Source organism: Camelus ferus, chromosome 25 (genome assembly GCF_009834535.1).
Source record: "Camelus ferus isolate YT-003-E chromosome 25, BCGSAC_Cfer_1.0, whole genome shotgun sequence".
In the NCBI taxonomy this organism is placed as follows: Eukaryota; Metazoa; Chordata; class Mammalia; order Artiodactyla; family Camelidae; genus Camelus; species Camelus ferus.
Genome location: NC_045720.1, coordinates 7,335,983 through 7,358,491, shown reverse-complemented (window position 1 = coordinate 7,358,491; position 22,509 = coordinate 7,335,983). Strand labels below are relative to the sequence as shown.

The following is a 22,509-nucleotide window of genomic DNA, read 5'->3' as shown; positions in this document are numbered from 1 at the left end:
CTAATTTATTCACCGACGGTTAGATTTCTGGAGGCACTGTCTGTGAGAGGAGCCAGAGAATGTCTCTGAGTAAGGAGTGTTGGCTACCTCAGCCCAGAGGCGTGAATCCTCCTCTGCAAGTGAAGGGGACCGTTTGCCTGGCAGGGACTGACGTTTTATATTTCCCAGAGCCTTATTTGTGACTTCTCTCGTCTATGTTGGCCACAATCGGAGCAGAAATGCAGAAATGCCACCATTTCCCCTTCCACGACCATTTTCTTACTGGAGGGCTCTTTTATTACCATCCTGAGATCTTGCTTTTTACTCAAGAGAAAGGCAGCATCCTTTCCACTGGTTAAAAGTTGAGGCGGACCTTCGGGTTAGATGGCCGGACATGGGACTAGAGTGATCTGAGCTCCCTGGGCCTCGTACTGGAATGGGCTTCAGAACTCCGGGCCACCGTGTGACTCATCAGTGTCTATTAGAAAAAGGAAAAGCTGGGCGTGGGGCATAGAGAGAAGGGTGTCTAAACAGAATCACACACCTCTCAGGATATGGGGCAGGAACTGGGTACAGCCAAGCACACTGAGTAGCACCATCAGCAGAGATCACGTGGTGGGTAAAGCCCGGACTGGAACCCCAGCTCCCACCGCTAGTTCAAGATGGTGGCCAACATCCCTCCCTCTTTTAACCTCTGAACTGGGCATGAAAAAATACCACCTTCCTTTTAGGAGGGTTAAGTGGATTGAGTGAGTCAATGTATGTTACATATTTTGCAGACTGTCTTTTACAAAGTGGAGTTCAATAAGCGGAAGTGATTTTTGTACTATTATTAGCACTTTTAGAGTTGAATTATCCCCGGTTCCAGTGAAGGAACTTCTGTTACACACCTCCAACCAGTGGTAACTGGGCCAAGTGAGTTTTCAGTTTCTACTGTGCAACTCCCTCACTATAGCATTCTTTTTAATTTCACTCACATACTCACAGCAACAGACCAGCAACATGGAAAAAATCCATAATTCTACAGTGCATCCACAGGTTTTGTTTCGTGTATTCATTTCCATTCAAAGTAACCAAAACTTGAGCAGCCTGTGTTCAGACTCTGAGCAGTTCCCGCACGATACATTCCCTTCCAACACTGGTTCATGCGCATGGGAGTAACTGCAGTGGGCGTACATGCTGTTTTGTGTTCTCCCTCTTTACACAGTGTTATGCGTGCATTAGGGAGTTTGCTATAATTCATTTCCTAATTGTCCTGTCTTTGGATGTTAAGGTTGCTTTCATTATTTTTTCTAGAATAGATTACACAGCAATAGACCTGTCTGTGCAGAGAGCTGTTGTTTCTGCTAACTTATAGGTTGGGGATATATTTCTAGACGTAGGTAGAAAACACATCATGCTTGGTTTCATAGACTTGCTATACAGGGCATGAAAACGAATCTCTCTGTGTTGCATAAAGATGAAAAATGCGTCTCTGGTTGCTCTGTCATTGCACGGGGGAAGAACTCCTGAACACAGCTTTATATCACTCGAGCTTCATATTACTTCCAGGCTGGGGAGCCCAGCCACTTAGCTCTGTATGGCACTTGCCAGGTCAGGCATGACTTAGGCATCCTTTTCCTCAACTTACGGAAAGCGATGTATAACCCTCGTGAGTGATGCCATTTGATTTGGTGGTTTTTTTCAATGCTAGAACTGGGAAATGTCCTACATTAGGAATTTCCTGTGATGGAATCTGGCTTCTTTTCAAGCTCTTGATGAGATGTAAAGGGTTCTGAAGCGTGTGATCTCCCCACATGAGATCATCGACAACGTAACATATGTTTGTAAATCACGCTTGGCCTTTAGTCCCTAGAGTTACATTCTAGTAAAGGAACTCGTTAATGCAATTTCATTAACTGTTTTCTGCCTAATCCTGTGAGACACAGGGTTGGGCATAATTTGATCAAATGCCACGAGCGAGAAAAATGCTAATTAGTAGGTGACAGCCAAGCACAGCTTTATTTTCACAGGTCCAGCCTCGCTCTTGCCAGCTCAAATCAATTTAGAAAAAAGAAATACATTTACTGCAGGAGGCATGGAGCAAATGGCATGAGATGAAAAAAGCAGACATTCCTCATCCCCTTGATGACACAAAGCCACATTAATCTATTTCTACAGGCAGAGTGCACGATGGCTGGCCTTGTATGAAATGGTGACCATAAATCCCATTGTCTCTCAGGTTCCCAGACGCATTCGTGACCTTCAGTTCCTTCCGGAGCAGGTTCCCGGAGGTGTCTGGGTACTGTCACTGCGCGGACAGCCAAGGGCGGGAGCTGGCGGAGACAGGTGAGCGCACCTCCGGCAGTCTGAGCGGAGGGGGTGGCATCCCCCAGACCCGAGAGCCTGAGTGTTACTCCCTGTAAAGCAGAGAAAGCTGAGGCTGTCTGCTCCCCTGCCAGGCTGCTTGGGTAGTGAAGAGGGCGTGGCCTTTGCAAACTTTCAAGGGTGGTACTCTTTTTTTCTCTTCAGAATGATTTTTTTTTAATTGAAGTATAGTCAGTTTACAACGTTGCATCAATTTCTGTGTGTGGTATAATGTTTCAGTCATGACATACATATATATTCCTTTTCGTATTCTTTTTCATTATAGGTTACTACAAGGCATTACATGTAGTTCCCTGTGCTATGCAGTGTAAACTTGTTGTTTATCTATTTTATATATAGTAGTTAGTATCTGCAAATCTCAAATTCCCAGTTCATCCCTTCCCACCCCTGGTAACCATAGTTTGTTTTCTATGTCTGTGAGTCTGTTTCTGTTCTGTCAATAAGTTCATTTGTGTGTGTGTGTGTGTGTGTGTGTGTGTGTGTGTTTAGATTCCACATATAAGTGCTATCATATGGTATTTTTCTTTCTCTTTCTGGCTTATTTCACTTAGAATGATGATCTCCATGTCCATCCATGTTGCTGCAAAGGGCATTACTTTATTCTTTTTTATGGTGGAGTAAGATTCCATTGTACACACACACATACATACGTGTGTGTGTATGTATATATACACACACACACACACATATATATATATACACATACACACCACAACTTCTTTATTCTAGTCACCTGTTGATAACCACTTAGGTTGTTTCCAAGTCTTGGCCATTGTAAATAGTGTTCCTGTGAACATTGGGGTGCATGTATCTTTTTGAATTAGCATTCCCTCCAGATATAAGAAGGGTGGTACTTTGAATGCAGCTGCTGCTGGTCCACATGGTGCCTCTATGCAGACTGGGAAGAGGCACCCGTCTCTGGGCAGATGCAGCTCCAAGCTTGGCGAGTGGAACACAGGATGGATTTCAGTCTCTCCTTGCTCTCTAAGCAGTGCTTCCTTGTGCTGTGAACAACCTGCACAACTGTACAGAGCTGCTCTGACTTTGGAAATCATTAAAGTCTTATTCAGATCCCAGGCACAGTGAGGGTGAAGGTTCTGGCCTCTTATGTCTGTTTGCAGGGAGAGGTCAGGGCTTCCTTTCTGGATGAACCCATCCCTCCCAAAGCTCGCTGTCTTTGCTCAGGTCTGGAGCTGTTACTCGATGAAATTTATGACACCATTTTCGCTGGCTTGGACCTCGCTTCCACCTTCACAGAGACCACCCTGTACCGGATATTGCAGAGACGGTTCCTAGCAGTTCAACTAGTCATCTCCGGCAGATTCCGATGTGAGTTAATAAGCCGAGAGCAGAAGTGCATGTTTCTGCTGGGAGGAAGCTCCTTGGGTTTTGAAGTCGCTGTGGTTTCCATGGCTGTCCCACCGAAGGGGGTGTGGTGCAGGGATTTACGAAGTCCTGCCAGCATCCAGAGCGCAGGCTGCAAACGCACCAACCGTCTCCTCCTTTCCCGCCTGGCTCCCTTGTAGGCCCCACGAAGTGTGAAGTGGAGCGGTTTGCAGCCACCAGCTTTGGTCACCCCCACGTTCCGAGCTGCCGCCGAGACGGGGGCTACGAGGCGGTGCAGTGTCAGCGGGAAGGGTCGTGCTGGTGCGTGGACGCCCGAGGACGGGAGGCCCACGGGACGTGGCAGCCAGGGCAGCCTCTGTCTTGCGGTGGGTTTTCCTCTCCTCGGGTTATGTGACTTTAACCGGTTCTCTAGACCAATCACTCCAGACCCATTAATTCCATGCCTCCTGAGGGTGCCCCGCAGGCCCTTCAAGTTCAACACGTTGGAAACCTGTTTATCATCATTAATCTCTGACATGTTTCTCATCTGGAATCTGACATGGTTGCTTCCTCAGGGAGCTCAGAGAGCATTAGAAGAAAAGAGAATTAAGCGTACGTGTACTACGAGAGACGTGCGTAGTGGTGACTAGAGGAGGACAGCGTGGTGTGGGGTCAGTTCTCTCCTGCAGCATGTATGAGGAGGAGACATCCAGGAAGGCTTCGTGGAAGAGGTGACACTTGATGCAAGTCTTCTAAATAAAGCTGTTTCCTGCAGGAGGAAAGAGAGGTGTTCTCTATGGATAGAGCTAGAGAAGCAAAATTATAAGGGTATAAGTACAGATGGTTCGCAACTTATGATAGTTTGCGTTACAATTTCTCAACTTTGCGATGATGCAAAAACGATATGCATTCCGTAGAAACAGTACTTTGAATTTTGATCTTTCCCTGGCCTGATGATATGCGATACAATACTCTCTCATGATGCTGGGCAGCTGTAGTCCCCAGTCAGCCACACGACTCTAACCCGTATGCTTACAACCGTTCTGTACCCGACAGTCATTCTGTTGTCTGCTTTCAGTACCATATTCATTCAATTACATGAGATACTCAGCACTTGATTGTAAAATGTGTTGGGTGATTTTGCCCAGCCGTAGGCTAAGGTAGGTGTTCTGAGCATGTCTGAGGTAGGTGAGGCTCAGCTAAGATGCTGGGTAGGTGAAGTGTGTTAAACGCATTTTGAACTTAATGATATTTTCAGCTCATGCTGGGTTTATCAGGATGTCACCCCATCAGACTTGAGGAAGATCTGTAACAGGCACTGGTGTGCTCATGAACACCGACTCTGAGAAGGACAGAGAAAAGCCTTGTGGGAGCATGATGTGATGGGCGCTCTGAAAGGTAGGGGGGATGAGGTGTTTCACATCAAAGCAGAGGCTTGGGGGCTTCGTTCTGGAGGTCAGGTGAGGCTGTTGAGGGGTTTTCAGCTGAAGAGTGCCATGATGGCTGCTGTGTTCATGACGGGAGTTGTGCGTAGGGAAGACAGCCCAGGTATTTTGGAGGGGAGACCGAACAGGAGGATCAGGCTGCAGGCCGTGGGGCACCTGAAGGCCACTGCAGCGTCCTGACGAGAGATGAGGGGAGTATTTCGTCTTCCTGGGGCAGCTGTAACGAGTGATCCTAACCCAACAGGCTTCCAACAGCAGAAGTATATTCTCCCATAGTTCTAAAGGCTAGAAGTCTAAAATCAGGTGTCAGCAGGGCCACACTCCCTCTGGAAGCGTCAGGGGAGAACCCTTCCTGGCCTCTTCCTAGCTTGTGTTGTCACAGCGATTGCCAGCGTTCCTTGGCTTGTGGCAGCAGAACTCCGAACTCTGCCTCTGTCGTCACATGGCTGTCTTCCTCTGTCCCTTCCGCCTGGCTTATAATGACACCAGCTGTAGAGGATTAAAAGCCCACTCTAGAATGACCTCGTCTTAACTGATTACAGTTCCGAGGATCCTAGTTCCAAATAGGATTACATCCTGAGGTTCTAGGAAGGATGTGAATTCTGGGGAGACATTATTCAACCCAGTATGGGAACCGATACTGAGGTAGGAACCGTGGGCTGTGCAGAAGCGTGTGGACTTGAGACACGTCCTTAGGCATCCCAGTAAGACTCCATCCCATCTCCCAGTAAGACTCGGAGGGTGCTGGCAACGGAGAGGGAGGATCCTGGGGCACCAGCAGGCTTCCACCTCAGGGGAGCTGGGGGGATTCAGCAAGGTTTGAAATCGGGAAGGAGTACAATCTTTTCTTAGAGCCTCAAAATAGATATTACTGTTAATTACAGTTCTTTCAGTAATTCCTGGGAAATTATTTGATTTCTGCAACTTAACATTTTGAGTACTCTGCTCAGTATTTGGTAACATTCTACCTGCTAAGTGTAAGGATGTAGAAAAAGAAAATTTCGAAGCTCAGGTAGTATTAACAATTATATTTTAGTTCTATTAAAACCTGGAGGATACTGTGCCTTCCAATTTCCAGGTGCAAATGAAGAACTGTGGTCTTCCCCGTTAAAACCAAGAGTGCTTCCAAGTGCACAGGTCATTGTTTTACTTTTTCTCTCTGGTGCATCATCTTATTTCCATGGAAACAATGCCACAGGGACCAGTGTCTGGATTTTTTTTTTTTTTTTTTTGCCTTGGTAACACTACATAACAAATGAATGGACATGATACACTCTTAATTTGGAAAGAGAGTAAGCAGGGCACTGAACTTGACTTCCTCCATCCTTTCCCGTAACACTCAGTAGAGGCTGTGGCCGCGTGGAGGAATGTGTTATATGTTCGGATGTTGCCAGTCTTCCTCTTTCTCTCTCTCTCTCTCTGACTGCATGTTCCAGCTCTTTCCCTGTTGCCTGGTTACAGAAGGAAACTGGCTGACTTCCTTTTTGAAATTTGTGTGAACTGAGGGGAAAGAATTATTTTGAAAAGTTGGAAGTGGGTGGGTTGAAAAGGACTTCTGCGATTTATGGTTTTATGGAGAAAAATGGAGCTGCCTTCCTTCTACCTATTTGACTGAGACAATCAGAATTTAAATTTAAAATCTTTTTTCTTAAAGTGGTGACAATCAGCTTGGGATATTCAGATAGAATGACCAGACCATGCCTGGAGTTGACTGAGCTGATCACTGTGTTTTTAAATTAGTTTGTTTTCTTAAACTTTTTAGGGGGTGGGTGGGAGGAAGGGAATTAGGGTTTTTAAAAATAAACTTATTTATTTATTTATAAATGGAGGTACTGGGGATTGAACCCAGGTCCTTTCCTTGAAATTATTAATTGTGGGGAAGGTATAGCTCAGTGGTAGAGTGCATGCTTAGCATGCATGAGTCCCCAGTACTGCCATTAAAAAACAAAACAAAACAATAGTAAACTAAATAAATAAACCTAATTACCTCCTCACCCTCTCCCACCAACAAAAACAAACAAGATCTTTTTTCTTAATGTGATGACAGTCAACTTGGGATATTCAGACAGAATTCCAGCAAAAGCATTTCATTAAAGGCAAATAGGAATTTGTTGCGCAGCAGTTCCTGGGGCTGCCATAGCAAATGACCACAAACCGGGGGAGCTTAAAACAACGGAAACGTGTTCTCTCATGGTTCTGGAGGCCAGGAGTCTGAAGCTGAGGTGTCAGCAGGGCTGTGCTCCCTCTGAAGGCTCCAGGCAGAGTCCTTCCCTGCCCCTTCCTAGCTTCTGGCGTTTGCTGGCCATCTCTGGCATTCCTGGGCTCACAGCTGCATCGCTCCAGGCTCTGCCTCCACCTTCACATATGTTTCTTCCCTGTGTGTCTCCTCCATGTAGTCACATGGCCTTTTATAAGGACACCAGTCATTGGATTTAGGGCCCACCCTAATCCCGTACGACCTCATCTTAACCAATTACATCAGCAAAGGCCCTATTTCCAAATGAGATCACTTTCCGAGGTTCTGGGTGGACAGGAATACCGGGAGAGGCAGGGCGCCAGGCAGGAAGACATTACTCAAATGAGTACATTTGGAGAATGTGTGTGGTCAGGTTTTCAAAAAGTGGGCTGGTGTCTCTGAGCCTTGCCTGAGAAGGGGCGCCCCTCTGGTAGAAGCTAGGAGTACTCACGGCCCTGAATGGACTCTGCTCAGAGGGAAGGGGAAGCACAGAAAGACACAGAGGGGAAAGAGGTTCAAATTCAGTCCTTGGCTCAACGCTTTCATCTCATCGCCAGGCAGGTCTGAGTGAGGGCTTGTGCCAGAATGACCTGTGATGGTAAAACCGTTTCTCTGTTTGCTTGGTCTCCTGCAGCTGAGGACCAGTCCTGTCCCTCGGAGCGGCGGCGGGCCCTGTCCAGACTGCGCTTTGGGCCCGCGGGCTACTTCAGCCAGCACGACTTGTTCTTGGTCTCTCAGGGCGTCACCAGACTGGCCACATCCTGCCCACCCTCCCTCAAGGAGCTCTTTGTGGATTCTGGGATTCTCCAGCCCCTGCTACCAGGGCAGGGGAAACAGTCTGGTGCCCCAGAAGGTCTCCTCAAAGAGGCTCTCCCGGCAATTCTTCCCTCCCGAGAGCTGGCCCGTCTCGCCCTTCAGTTTACCACCAACCCAAAGCGACTCCAGCAAAATCTCTTTGGAGGGAGGTTTTTGGAGAACGTTGGCCAGTTTAACTTGTCTGGAGCCCTGGGCACAAGAGGCACATTTAATTTCAGTCACTTTTTCCAGCAACTTGGTCTCCCAGGCTTCCAGAATGGACGGGCAATAGCAGACCCAGCCAAGCCCCTCTCCGGGGGATTGGATTCCAATCCTGCCACGGAAGCCCCCGGAACCTTGAAGACAGGTGTTGCTACAAATAAGTCAGTTGTGGGCAGCTTTGGCTTTGAAGTCAACTTACAGGAGAACCAAAATGCCCTGAAATTCCTTTCTTCCCTCCTGGAGCTTCCAGAATTTCTTCTCTTCTTGCAGCATGCTATTTCTGTGCCAGAGGACATAGCCAGGGATTTAGGTGACGTGATGGAGATGGCACTCAGCTCCCAGGGCTGTGAGCAGACACCTGGCAGCCTTTTTGTCCCTTCGTGCACTGCAGAAGGGAGCTACGAGGATGTCCAGTGCTTTGCAGGAGAGTGCTGGTGTGTGGATTCCCGGGGCCAAGAGCTTGCCAGCTCCAGGGTTAGGGGCAGACGACCGAGGTGCCCCACAGAGTGTGAAAAGCAAAGAGCACGCATGCAAAGCCTCTTGGGCAGCCAGCCCGCTGGGTCCAGCCTGTTTGTCCCTTCTTGTACCCGCGAGGGGCACTTCCTGCCTGTCCAGTGCTTTAACTCAGAGTGCCACTGTGTGGACGCCGAGGGTCAGCTCATTCCTGGGACTCGAAGTGTACCTGGAGAACCCAAGCAATGTAAGTCTGTTGGGGATTCAGTCACAGACTATGATTTCCCCCTGGGGCGCCGAAACAGCACATCACTGTCGTAGCTAAAGCCCAAGCTTCTGTTAATAGCGTAATTTGCTAGCTGATGCAACAGTTGTCAGAAAGGTCTTGATAATGTTAACCACTCTGATGAGTGAACAGAGAGATTTCTTTGGCCTTTAGGAACTGCCACTTATGTCTCTGTAGTGCTGGCAACAGCTGGCCTCAACCCTGTCGATTTTGTGATAAGGCTGCTCTTCTCTAGAGATTTTCACACATTTAAGGTTGATGGGGTTTCTATGACTGCATGAGGTTTTAGATGGAGTTTAGACAGCTTAGGGCTTCCGCTTTGGTCTTTGGGGCTTATTAACCTTCTTAACCTGATGTCCCTGTGTTTTGTTCCTCCCCAGGCCCCACACTCTGTCAGTTACAGGCTGAGCAGGCCTTCCTGGGGACTGTGCGGGCCCTGGTCTCTAATCCCAGTGTGCCGCCCACCCCCTCTGGCATCTACATTCCACAGTGCAGTGCCAATGGGCGGTGGAGACCTGTGCAATGCGATGGGCCCCCAGAGCAGGCCTTCGAGTGGTATGAGCGATGGGAGGCTCACAACAACGGTGGCCAGGAGCTGACCCTCGCGGAGCTGCTCATGAAGATTGTGAGCTATAGAGAAGCAGCTTCCAGAAGCTTCCATCTTTTTGTGCAAAGTCTGTACGAGGCCGGCCAACAAGCCATCTTCCCGGGGCTGGCAAGATACTCTTCTCTCCAAGATGTCCCACTGGCGGTGTTGGAAGGGAACCTGACCCAGCCTGGGGGGAACGTCCTTCTGGAGCCATACCTCTTCTGGCAGCTCCTGAATGGCCAGCTCAGCCGATACCCAGGCCCCTACTCCGACTTCAGTGCTCCGCTAGCCCACTTCGACCTTCGGAGCTGCTGGTGTGTGGATGAGGCTGGTCAAAAACTGGAAGGAAGCCAGACCGAGCCCAGCAAGGTCCCAGCATGTGAGTTACACCACGAAGAACTGAGTTTGTGGCTTTGTTTAACGGGTGTCTGGTGGGAGCGCACTGCGTGCCACAGCTGGAGTCAAGTTTAGAGAAGGTCAGATACACCCCTTCAGTGTGTGCTGTTCAGCCCAGGTGGCTGGTGAGGGGCTTAACCAACAGATTCAGATTCATTTCTCATGGTTCCAGAGGCTGGATGGTCAAGGTGTTGGCAGGTTTGATTCCTGGTGAGAGCCGTCTTCCAGGCTAGATGGCCACCTTCTTGCTGTGTCTCCACATGGCAGAGAGAGGAAGAGCTCCGGTCTCTTCATCTTTTTATTGACACTAATTCCATCATGAGGACCCCACCCTCACGACCCCATCTAAACCTAGTCAGCTACCTCCCAGAGGTCCCAACGCCAAATACCATCACACTGGGGATTAGGGCTTCCACACATGAATCTGGGGAGTACACAAACATTCGGTCCCTAACACTGAGGCGCAGAGAAGGAAGGTGATTTCCCTACCTGACACAGTCAGGTGTTGGCAAAATTACTGTAGCTAATTTTTAAACGTTCATATAATTGATTATTTAAATCAATGCCTCAGATTTTAACTGGATGTTTTCTGTGTGCTAAGCATTATCTTAGCTGGATTAAGGTTATAAAGTGAAAATGACCTGGACTTTGCCCTCCGTGGCTAAGGTGCCAGTAACCACTCAGAAATTAGATGCATTGTTTGGTTAACCAAGGCACACTGTGATTCTTTTGCTACTTACAAGGGTACTGTGAGGTGCGTGGGACCTAAGGAGGAGCTTCTGCCTTCGAAGAGCCTTTAATTTACTTGAGGGGATTTAATTAAAGGACTAATTGGAGAGCTGCTGGAGGAGATCTGTATGTTCAGCTTTGAGACAGGTGGACAACTAAGAAAGCTATGGTGTGTGAGGCATAATCAGAATGTGGCTGACTCTTTAACTAAAATGCCTTATTACCAAATAGCCGTGCAGGCGGTTTGAAAGAACAGCCAGACAGATTCAACACTAGTATTACCCAATCAGAATCCCGCTGACCAGCAATTGCTAATTTTACAGGTAATATTGTAATATTTAAGTCCAACAAAATCTCTCAGTTCATTCTTTGCCATGCTCAATGTTGTCCAGACCTTTCTGGATACTGTGAAAATTAATCAGATTTTTTTTTATTTTAATTTTTTTATTTTAAAAAATGTTTTACAATTTATAAAGGTTACTACAGTTACGACAAAACATTGGCTCTGTTCCCTGTGTTGTACAGCACATCCCTGTAGCCTGTCTTACACCCTCTGGTTTGTACCCCACCCCGAACTCCTATATCACCCTCCCCTCACTACTGGCAACCACTAGTTTGTTCTCTATATCAATGAGTCTGCTTCTTATTTTTTTTGTTATATTCCCTAGTGTGTTGTGTTTTTTGGATTCCACATGTAGGTGATGTCCTATAGTATCTGTCTTTCTCTGTCTGACTTACTTCGCTGAGCATAATGCCCTAGAAGTCCTTCCTTCCACGTGAGGCTGTGGGTCAGGACGGCTGGTCCTAAAGTCACGCGGATTGACTGGAGCTCTGAAGCAGCTCGTGCCTGCTAGGGGCTGGTTTAAGTTGCACGCCTTCTCCATGACTCAGCTGGTTATCTGTAAGGCACGGATAAGAATACTATCATACTGGGCTGTTGCATAAATGAAATTAGATTGTTATAGTACAGCGCCTGGTGTGGAATACGCACTGGCTACTACTAATCTTCTCACACAGTCAGGACTACATAAATGTTGAGTGAAAGCAATGGTGGAGATAAAATAGAAAGAACATTCCAGGTTGCAGAAAGAGCTGGGGAGAAGGAAACAGCTGAGGCAGAAATTGTGTGTGTGTCTGCGCGCGCGTGTGTGTGTGTGTGTGCACGCACATGCATACTTCAAAGGGGGTCACAGGGAGCTAGGAGCCACTCGTGGTGGGTGAACCCACCTGTGATGTCTTTACTCCCCCAGGTCCTGGCTCTTGTGAGGAAGTGAAGCTCCGTGTCCTGCAGTTCATTAAGGAAACAGAAGAGATTGTCCTGGATTCCAGCAGTTCTCAGTTCCCTCTGGGAGAGAGTTTCCTCGCTGCCAAAGGGATCAGGCTGACCAAGGAGGAGCTCGCCCTTCCTCCGCTGCCCCCATCCTGGGAGACACTCTTGGAGAAGTTTCTGAGTGGGAGCGATTATGCCATTCGATTGGCAGCTCAGTCTAGTGAGTGCCACACATTTCCGGTTTCTTGTTCCATCTCTTTGGGGGAAGCAAGAGCTTGAATCAGTTCCTCTTTGGTCATCTTTAGGACTTTCGTTTCCCCGGGCCTGTGGGTTCCTGGGAAAGAAAAGGCAAAATCAAAATCATTTTTGTGATCCCATCCAAAGCTGAAATGCTGCCCACTTCTCAAGATGCTCCCACATCCTTCAGCAGAGCCGCTGTTGGTGGCGGGGGGCGGGTGGGCAGGGCTCTACACTTTGTATTGCAGATGGTGCCTGCAGCCCACCGCGAAGCCAAGTGTTCTCGTTAAAATGTGAGGGGCTCTTGTTAAAATGTTAAAATGTGTGAGCCCCAAATGTTCATACGCCCCCATAGCCAGTTCTGAAGCTGTTCTCCATTTCCAAGGATTCAAGGACTCCCCCCACAGGGGAAAGGAAAGGAACCCTTAAGCACCTTCCTCCCGTGCTCACATTGAATCCTGATGGCAACCCCAAAAGCATGCCTTGTTACCTGCAAATAACAGAGAAATGTCCTCTGAGCCCTGACGCTGCTCTGGCCTAGGAACAACCCAACATTACTTGAAATGTACCCCTGGCCAGGGATCTACTGCGCTAAGTAGATTACCAGATCTCTGCATTTGATCCTCCAACTGTTCCATGAGAACAAGGCTAAATCACCACCTGTGATTCTTTTCAAACATGGAAACTAAGTTCAGTCACCTGCCCAGGTTCACCCAGGTAATAACTAGCAGAGGCTGGATGTGATGCTGGTGTTTGGCGCGCAAGCCTCTGTCCCCCGCGCCACTGCTCCCTGGTGCGGCTGGGCTCCGAGCCTAGATCCGTCTCACCCCCGAGCCCCCGCTCTTCCTCCACCACCAGCAGCAGGGCCCCCTGCCCCTCCCAGTCCTCTCACTGACCCCACACCGACCCGGCAGGGACAGGCGATTCATCTCTCTCTGAGCGTACCCGAGCTCCCCACCCTGTGTCAAACAATCTCAGCTAATTCTGTCTGGGGTTCTCTGGGCTTGAGTCACAAAACAGCCAAGCAGTGCTCCCTGACAACGTCTGTACCAAGACAGAGCACCCACTCCCACGGGCCGGAGCCTCCCTGCATTCATGGTCCTGGTGTGTCTGCGCCTCCTTGGGGTTCGGGTTTGCTTGTCTTTGCTCTCCTAACCCCAAGTAAGCGAATCCCCCAGCGCCACCCTTGTTTCCGGCCTCTCCCACTTGCTGGCTGTCTCTTCGGGAGGACAAAGCACCCCGTCTTATTCATCTTTCTATCCTGGGGCTGGCATAGTGCCTGACAGATGGTGGGAGCCCAGGAAATGTAGCTTAAACATCCTTCTGGCTTCTTTCCTCCCCTTTCTCTCTCTTCTCTCTCCTTCCCTTCCCTCTCACCCAGGCACCTCTTTTCTCTATTCCTCGGGGACTTGGAGAGTCTGCTTTTGGCAAGAAACCAGTTGTTTTCAATGTTGCACGTGGGCAGGGTACGATGTAGCCAAAGAGAGGGGGAGGGGCTGATTCCCTTGAGTTGTGATGACATTTTCCTCAGAAGCCAGGCTGAGGAGGTTCCCCTCCATCTGGCCACAGGCTTGGATTTGCATGTCTGAGGCCACTGGGAAAAAAAAGGAAGTGTCTATGGAGAAGGACCAGGGTTGCTCATTTTTCTTGGAATCCCTCTAGACGAGAAGAGGTGTCTCCACTGTGACAGGGGAGAGGCAGCTCTTCGTGGGCAGACTTCCAGGTCCTGGAAGGCCCAGGGATCAAAGACCCAGCACAAAAAGAGACTGAGGGTCTCAAATCGTTTTTGTCCATCAGAACACGGCAGCAGTGTCCCAGGGCCTAGCGGGGGTGAGGGAGGGGCGCAGGAGGAAGGGCCGTGCCTGGGGGGAGCTTGGGGCTTCAGAGCTTTTGATGTAAATATCACACGTACCCTATCAGGTAAGTAGTAGGCCCATTTCATAGATGGGGAAACAGGCTCAGAGAGGCTGGGTACCGTGATCCTGGTCACACAGCTAAGAAGCCCTCAGACCAGGGTTCAGACTCCTGAGCCCTGTCCACTGCACAGGCCACTCTGCAGGGGTCCAAGTCTCCTCACAGGGCTTCTGACTGCGGGTTGGTGTCCTGTCCTCTCGCCTCTGGGACCCATGAAGCCCGACTCTGGAAGGGGGCGAGTTGGGAGACCCGCTCCTAGTGCAGCCGGGCTGCCCCAGATGCAGCCGTTCTCCCCCGGGGACCCCTGGGGGGACGCTTAGGCTGTACCCCCACCACAACCCTCCAACCACTGGCCAGCCTGGAGAGGAGGTTGGAGGAAGACCTGGAGAAAAGCCTTCAAGAGTCCATGGCCACCTAGAGGATGGTGCAGGGGGCAAGTCAGACTGGGGAGGGCGAGCGGGGTCCAGCCCAACTGGCTGCAACCCTCTCCCCGCCTTCTGCATGCATTTCTTCTTCTTTTGTTCCTTCCACTCAATAAATATGTCCTGAGAGCCTACTAGGAGGCAGGCGCTACTCTAGGTACAAAAGAACACACGTCCCTGCACCAAAGGACTTAAGTGCTAGATGGAAGACACAAACCTAAAAACATAAGTACAAAATCTAGTATGTCAGCGTGGAGACGGCTGTGAGGAAAAGGCGGGCAGGGCAGGGGGACGCGAGAGCTGAGGATGGGGAGCAGTCTGACCAGCAAGGTGGCCACCTGCATCTGTTTCCTCAGCTGAGGGTGAAAATTCAGATCAGATGGGATTCCATGACGAGCAAAGCTTCGAAGGGGTAAAGAACGAAGCTGTAAGAGGTGGGCACGGAAGGCAAGGGAGTGGTCTCCACTGACCGGTCCCTCCACTTCTGAGCTGGGAGCAAGCGGCTTAATCCGCTGCTGCCTGAATTTTCTCATCCATTCAGTGGGATCATATTATCTCTCTTAGAGGGTTGTTGTGAAGATTCAGTTAATTAGAACCTGTGTTTAGGTCGGGCCTGGCACATAGTAAATGTACAATAAATGTTGTCAACTATCCCTGGTGTCCCAGGTGCCTGAAGACACTTTAGTTTTCCTAACCAAGTCTAGATGGAAGTTTCTAAAGGAGGAACAATGATTCCTTCAAACTTCAGCCTACATTTTTATTTTTAAAGGACAATCTGGTGAGGGCCTACCCACTGTTCAAGGAGTCTCTGTCCTATTTTGGGTGGAAACGTTTGTTTTAAATAGAAAGGACGTCTATGTTGGTGGGCTTTGCCAGTCAGGCGCTCACATCCCTGCTCCTGTCTCCCGACTCCAGCCTTGGACTTCTACCAGAGACGCCGCTTTCCCCTGGGTGACTCCCCACGAGCATCCGCCCTTCTGCCGAACGGGCCCTATGTGCCCCAGTGTGATGAGTTCGGAAGTTGGGAGCCGGTGCAGTGCCACGCCCGGACTGGTAAGGGAGGACGGGAGCCCCGGGGAGGCCGAGTGACACCCCTCCTTTTCATTTAGAGGAAAGAGCCTGGCACCAGGGGGGCAAGGGAGCTGGATTCTAGGCCCCTCTCAGGCAGCTGGTGGCAGTTCCCTTAGTAGTTTCTCTGGCCTTTGGTTGTCCCATCTGTACAATGGGAGCAGTGACCTTCTCCCAGCCTGAAGGTTAAGAGGGTGGTTGCTGAGGGGGATCTGGGCGCTAAGAGCTATGATTGTGGACAGTAAGGACAGTGTTGGGGAGGGCAGACACACAGGGAGGGCAGACACACAGGAATGGGGTGGACAAGGGACCTTGCTAACAATGCCATGAATGTAAAGAGGGAAAGTTGTTTGCAGGACACTTGGGGTAAGCCCCTGGGCGCACTTCTGGAACTTGTGGCCACGGCTCTTTTCCAGGGCACTGCTGGTGTGTGGACGGGAAGGGAGAGTACGTGCCTGGCTCGCTGACTGCCCGTTCCCCCCGGGCCCCTCAATGTGAGTGAAGTCTGCGAGGCCCTCTCACCCGACCCGGCCTGGGGAGGCTCTGGGGAGGCCCTTGGGACCAGCCCCTCAGACCAGCCCCCAAGTGCAGCCAGATCATGTCCCTAAGTCCCCAGGCCTGGACGACTTTCCCTGACCTTGGACCTTCCCAGGTGGAGAGAAGCAGCTTGGGGTGGGGAAGGAGCCCCGGGTCCCTGCTATGCACCTGCTCCCTGGACAGTTCATCCACTTCTGTGGTTTCAACAGCCTTCTCATACCTGTCCTATGGTCCAACCTCTCTCCTGAGTCTGGAACCATGTAGCCAAGCGCTCATTTTATATTTCAGAAATGACATGTCCCACGTGGGTCTTTGTCTCTGAATCTCACCCTGCTTCTTTGCTGAGGTTCCAGCTCTCTGTGCAGGGCACCTCCATCCTCCAGATGGATGCCTCTGACACTTGGGGCCAACCTAGGCTCCCCGCCCTCCCTGGGTGCCCACAGCCAGTCTGTTAAGAGCTCCTCTTCCTCCCTGACAGGCCCTACCACCTGTGAGAAATCTCGAGCCAGTGGGCTGCTTTCCAGTTGGAAACAGGCTGGCTCCCAAGTAAAACCATCTCCAGAAGACCTGTTCATCCCAGCCTGCTTAGAGGTAAGGCTCTGAAAGCTTAGGAAGTTTCAAGGAGGAAAGCCAGAACCTCCTGGCTGATGATCTGTTTTATTTGAAAGCTCACAGGGAGTTCTAGGCCTGGGTTTTTGTCTTAGCCCTGGCTGACCCTGGCTGTGTGACCTTGGGCAATTTATTTACCTTCTCTGTGCTTTGTATTATCCTAAGATCAGGCCACATTTTATCCTCCCTAGTGCTAGCATTATTTTGCTTTGAGGCCCCAAGGAAATATCTTTCATGAAAATGCTTTGAAAAATAATCTATACAGATATTATTCCTGAAGTCACCTGGACATCATATCTTGGTTTCTCAACATCAATCATAATATTTCCCTCCCCCGCTCCCTGGGTGGTTGTAGTAATTTAGTGCAGTGACTGATGTGAAAGCTCTTGGAGGAAGGATTCTTGCTGGAATCAACTGCTTATGTGCCAAGTGGTGGAAATTTGTGTGCCCCAATCCCCTCTCCCTAAAGCAGGGATGATATAAATGCTGCCTTCTGCTCTGCTGGGCTCCCTGGGCCTCTAGGAAAGGCAGATGAAGTCAGCAACGTAGAGGTTAGTGAAGCTGCAGATTACTGAGCACAAGTTTTCTGATTACTGTTCCTTATTATTATTATCGTTTGTTGCTGTGAACATGGACCCCCAATTACTACTGAGTTTTGTAGAGAAATTAGCCTATTTTGAATGGATTAGTCATTCATTTTGGCTGACAACCCCTACCACCAGACTGAAAGTCTGTGCCATCTTCCTGAGGGGTGATGTTCACCTGTGGAGAAGAGCAGGTAGAAACCATGGCTCCAAAGGAGGGAAAAGTGATTCAGAACCTCTGATTATGTGGTTTCCCAGCCTGGCTCCTGGAGGACCCAGATGCCAGGAAACAGGACCAAGACTTCCACTGGCCACACTGGATGGCTGTGCCTTTGACCCAGTTCCCCAAGAAAAGCCGTGTTAGTGGCTAGAATGTTCTCAACTTCAAGTTTTTCTCCCATATTTTCTCAAATCGTGGCTGGGGTTGAATCTTACCTGCGTAGCTTAAAGCCGTGCAACCAGGGGCAAGTCACCTGATTCCTCTGGGCCTCTCGGAATGGGAACAATAGACTTCCTCCCTTCCAGGGACTGACTGACCCCGGGTAGTGGGGGGTGACTCGCTCAGGGTGGGCTTCCTGGCTGTGTTCTCTGTAAATGGCAGGTGGTGTTGTGATGGTCATTTCTTGTCTGTGAACAAGGCACGGCAGAGTATAAGATGCACAAACGGCCAACAGAAGCTCAAGAAAACCCTCAGTGATGGTCAGGGTGCTTGGAGGAGCTGCTTCTCTGCAGGACACCCGCTCGTCCGCATGCTTTTCTGTTACAGACGTAGGAAGGTGACATTTTCTATGCTTGGGAGAGCCGAGAGCGGTGCTCAAGGATCCATCTAGTCCCGCCTCCTTTTCCAAGACGGGGGACGAGGCCCAGAGGGTTGAGGGCTGGCCCAGTGTCTGGCGGCGGCCCTGGGACGGGCCAGGGTGAGACGGACCCTGGCCAGACGTGGGGCCTGGGCTCCTGCCGTGTCCTGTTTTCTTCATTCCCTGTTGCAGGTGTCACAGACTCCCTTTCTCCGGCGGGTGCTTGTGGAAGGTCATTGCTGGAGCTGGGGGGCTTGTTTTGAGAGACTGGCTGGACTTTGGGTCTGGACAGGTGTAGCCCAGCCAGGGTCTGCCGTTCCCCACCTACGGGGTGTTGCTCTGTCGCTTTCCCTCTCTGAGCGAGCCTCAGTTTCTCCCACCCTAAAATGGGATAACTGTGGTTCTTATCTCATGGGGTTGTTATAACCGTCAATTCAAACAGTGTCTGTAGAGGGTCTGGAACAGGACTCCACCTCCCCACACCAGCCCCTCCATTTAGAGAAGCCATCCCCAGAAGTTCTGGAAAGAATATTCTTTGTTGTTGTTGTTACCATTTTTTAATCGAGTTACAGTCATTTTACAATGTTCTGTCAAATTCCAGTGTAGAGCATGATTTTTCAGTTACACAAGGAAGGAATATTCTTGGCATCTGGTTACTGACCTACCAGCCACAAAAGCATCTTCCCTGGGTGACATGACCTCGGCTTTGTCTCAGACAGGAGAGTTTGCCAGGCTGCAGGCGTCGCAGGGCGGCGTCTGGTGTGTGGACCCGGTCTCGGGACAGAGCATGCCGCCTGGCACGAACAGCAGTGCCCAGTGTGAGTATCACCTCCTACCCCTCCCATGAGCGCTGGGCGTGGAGTCCCAAGAGCTGGCTTCACGGCTCAGCTCTGTCTCTTCCAGAGCTGTGGACGCCTCTGACCTCACTGTGCCTTAGTTTTCTCATCTATGAAATAGCGACACTATTCCTCCACCAACGTGGGTTCTCGGTAGAAACACACACGGCAGGGAGGGGCGCTGTGCTTTGTAAGCAAGAGGCTCAAACCAGTGCTGGTCCCTGTTAAAGGGGGCACAGGTGCCTTTGTGGGGGACCAGCGATACGACACTGGTGCCACAACAGGCCCCTGCTTGGTCCCTTGGCCTCCAGCCTGGCCCTGCAACTTGGTTTCCACCGTGAAATCAAGATGACGTCCCTAAAGGGCGAAAGTGCTGATGTCCCTCCGTTGCCTGAAAACCAGGAACACTCCTCGTGGTTCCCAGCGCCAGGCCCGGGCTCCTTGCTGTGGCGCATGGGGCCCTGTCTGTCTTTTCTGTACCTTCTGTGGCTCCTCCTGTTTCTTCATGTCAACTCCAGGATCCCTTATGAGCTATAGCTGCTCACTTACTTGCTGACCCGAGGGCAGGCAGTGTGTGCGTGTGTGTGTGTGTGTGTGTGTGTGTGTGTGTGCGCATGGAGAGGGTGGGGGTGAGGCCCAGGCTTTGCCCTGTTCTAGCTCAACACCCCAGTGGGGAGGCAGCCCCAGACCCTGGGGGCCCTGCAGGCAGGTGACAGTGGGTGGCGGGTGGCGACAAGGGCTGGGCAGCTTGTGGGCCACAAGCACATCTGGCTTGTCTTTGCTTCAAGGCCCGAGCCTCTGTGAAGTGCTCCAGAGTGGAGTCCCCTCCAGGAGAGCCGGCCCAGGCTACACCCCGGCCTGTAGGGCAGAAGATGGAGGCTTCTCACCCGTGCAGTGTGACCCAGGCCAGGGCAGCTGCTGGTGTGTCCTGGGCAGCGGAGAGGAGGTCCCCGGGACCCGCGTGGCCGGGAGCCAGCCGGCGTGTGAGAGTGAGTGGAGACGCCCTGGAGGGGCTCCCTGGGCGGTGGGCGTGGTGTTTATCTCTTCCTCGGCCCAGGCTGGGCAGGGGGTGCTCCACAGGTGCCAGGACGGCGGGGGCAGGAGGGGAGGCGAGGGAAGCGTGTGAGGGAGGTGGTGGCAGTTGGCTCTCATGACGTCGAAACCCTCCCGTGCTCCTCTCTGTGGGTGTCCAGTTAACTTCGGTTTCCCTACTTCTTCCTTTTCCCCTTCCTCCCCGACTGCGGAGGGCAGATGAGTCAACCATAGCGAGGGAGTCTGCATTTCCAGGGAACTGGGAGGAAGGCAGCGAGAAGGCAGGTGTTCTGGTCAGGGAGAGACACTGGTAAGAGAAGCACCCTTGTCTCAAGGCAGGAGTAGGAGCCTGGCCTTGTCAGCCTCGGTGGCCTTGGCTGCAAATGGGGGCCTGGCTGCTGCTGTTGGAAGGCCTTCGTGGGCCCTCGGGCCCGGCGCTCCCGCATGAGAGCTGACAGGCCAGCTGCGCTCCGGCTCCCCAGGTGCCCAGCACCTCCCCTCCTGTACTTGGTCCACCTTGGTGGTCACAAGTGGCCAGGGATCTCTGTGGCCATCCTAGCGGTGGGACACAGAGGCTCAGAGACACTAGGGGCTGGGAAGGATCACGGGCTCAGCACAGAGGGGTGGAGTCCTCCCCCAGCCTGGCGGGCTTTCTGTGTGGCCCCAAGATGGCTGTCTAAGTCAGAAACAGGGCCAGGCCCGGGAGACGTCCGTGAGCCATTGTAACACCAAGTGTTGAGGGTTCTGCAGAAGATATACTGGAGGCTGGGGAGCCTGGAAGAGGGGCACCCTCCCATCTCTGAACAGGACCAGACCAACGGGGAGTGTGGCCTTTCCCTGCTGGGGTCGTGGTTAGAGTCAAAGAACCTGCACTCACGTCCTGGCTCTGCCCCTCCAAGTCCTCAAACCTCAGTTTCTTTGTCTATAAAAAGGGATGATAAAATCAGGGCTGCCTCCTTCACAGGGTTGTTTTGAGTGAGGTTCAGTTACATATTAACCATGATAGAGTTTCACATACTTTAAAATTCACGGTAAACGTCAGCTGTTATTTCTCCCGGAAGTTTACCCTAACAGTGCATCGAGTGCTCTTCTGTTGTTTGGAAAGGGTTAGTTCACACCCTAAAATTTCCAACCAGGAAATAATGCATTACTCTTGTTGTTGTTGTTAATAATAATAACGGTGATGATGACTGACATTAATGACCGTTTATGGTCAGTCACTACTCTGAGCTCTTCTTTACATGCCTTAATTCCTTCTGATTCACACCGTCCCTAGGAGGCAGGCCCTACTGCCATCCTCACCATTATGAGTGAGGAAATTGAAGCACAGAGACGTTAAATCACTTGCTCTAGGGGCTCAACTGGTAAATGATTGAGCCGGGATTCAGAGCCCAGCAGGCTGGCCCCACAGCCCGCAGGCTGACTCTCTCCACTCCCCCGCACAGACATAGCTCTTGGTCAAGGTCATTTCAGTAAGACCACTGCAAATCTCATCTGCAAGCTTTGCCAGAGGCCATCGTCCTTATTAGAAAGAAGCCCAGGTTGCACCCTGGAGATTAAAAGGGGTCATTCTCTATCTTTGAGGCCCCCAAGTACCCTTGGATCACATGCAGGTTGCAGATTTTAAAGCCAGACATATACAGGCTGCAAGGATGTGCCCGAGAGTCAGATAATTAACTAAATCTCTAGCCAGGTGTGAAATTGTCACACCGAGTGTGTCTGTTCTTTACTTCACTCATCCACCTGCTTATTTAACACATACTCATGGAGCTTGTGTTCTGGGTCAGCACTGGGCCGCGGACTGAGTGAACAGAGGAAAGACATCCTCTTTCCCCCAGTCAAGGGGCTCAGCCCAGTGGGGAGCCCAGAATGCAGGGTCTACGCCAGGTGAATGGAGAGCTTGCAGGAAGGAGGCCTAAGGCAGCCTGGGGGAGCCACGGAGGGCATTAGAAAATAATAGGGGTTGAGCTGATACCTGGGGATGATAAAAAAAATCTTTGAGGCAGATGAGCAGGCAGAGGGAAGGGCATGGGCTGTGCGGCCAGCGTGTGTTCGGGGAATGAATGTTCAGGGCAAAGCGGGGCTGGAGGAGGTGAGAGCAGGGAGAGGAAGTTGGGTCAGCAGGCACGCTGGGGCCTCGAGAGCCGGTGTCCAGTCCGCCACACAGTGTCTTTGCCGGCAGTGGGTCTGGATTGGATGTGGGAGCAGAAGGGCAGGGGATGAGGCCCCAGTGCAGGGGGCTAATGAGGAAGCTCTGCTAGCAGCTCAGGAGGATGACGGATGTCTGAATGGAGTGCAGTGGGAATGAAGAGCAGTCGAGGAGGTGTGAGGGCTGAGGGGGCGGGGCCAGCCAGGTTGGCTGCTGTGTTTCTGGCCCAGG

General features: G+C 51.0%; 1 protein-coding gene across 2 annotated transcripts in view; it reads left to right on the top strand.

Moving 5' to 3' along the window:
* Positions 1-22,509, top strand: part of TG (thyroglobulin) — a 203,521-nt gene that overhangs the window by 8,117 nt on the left and 172,895 nt on the right. For both annotated transcript variants that reach the window (XM_006189206.1, XM_032467670.1), the window contains exons 6-16: positions 2,201-2,307; positions 3,532-3,675; positions 3,873-4,058; positions 7,988-9,070; positions 9,490-10,077; positions 12,074-12,313; positions 15,582-15,719; positions 16,151-16,228; positions 16,750-16,862; positions 18,977-19,079; positions 19,886-20,086. In XM_006189206.1, coding sequence (XP_006189268.1) covers positions 2,201-2,307; positions 3,532-3,675; positions 3,873-4,058; positions 7,988-9,070; positions 9,490-10,077; positions 12,074-12,313; positions 15,582-15,719; positions 16,151-16,228; positions 16,750-16,862; positions 18,977-19,079; positions 19,886-20,086 — 2,981 coding nt within the window. The remainder of the gene's footprint in view (positions 1-2,200; positions 2,308-3,531; positions 3,676-3,872; positions 4,059-7,987; positions 9,071-9,489; positions 10,078-12,073; positions 12,314-15,581; positions 15,720-16,150; positions 16,229-16,749; positions 16,863-18,976; positions 19,080-19,885; positions 20,087-22,509) is intronic.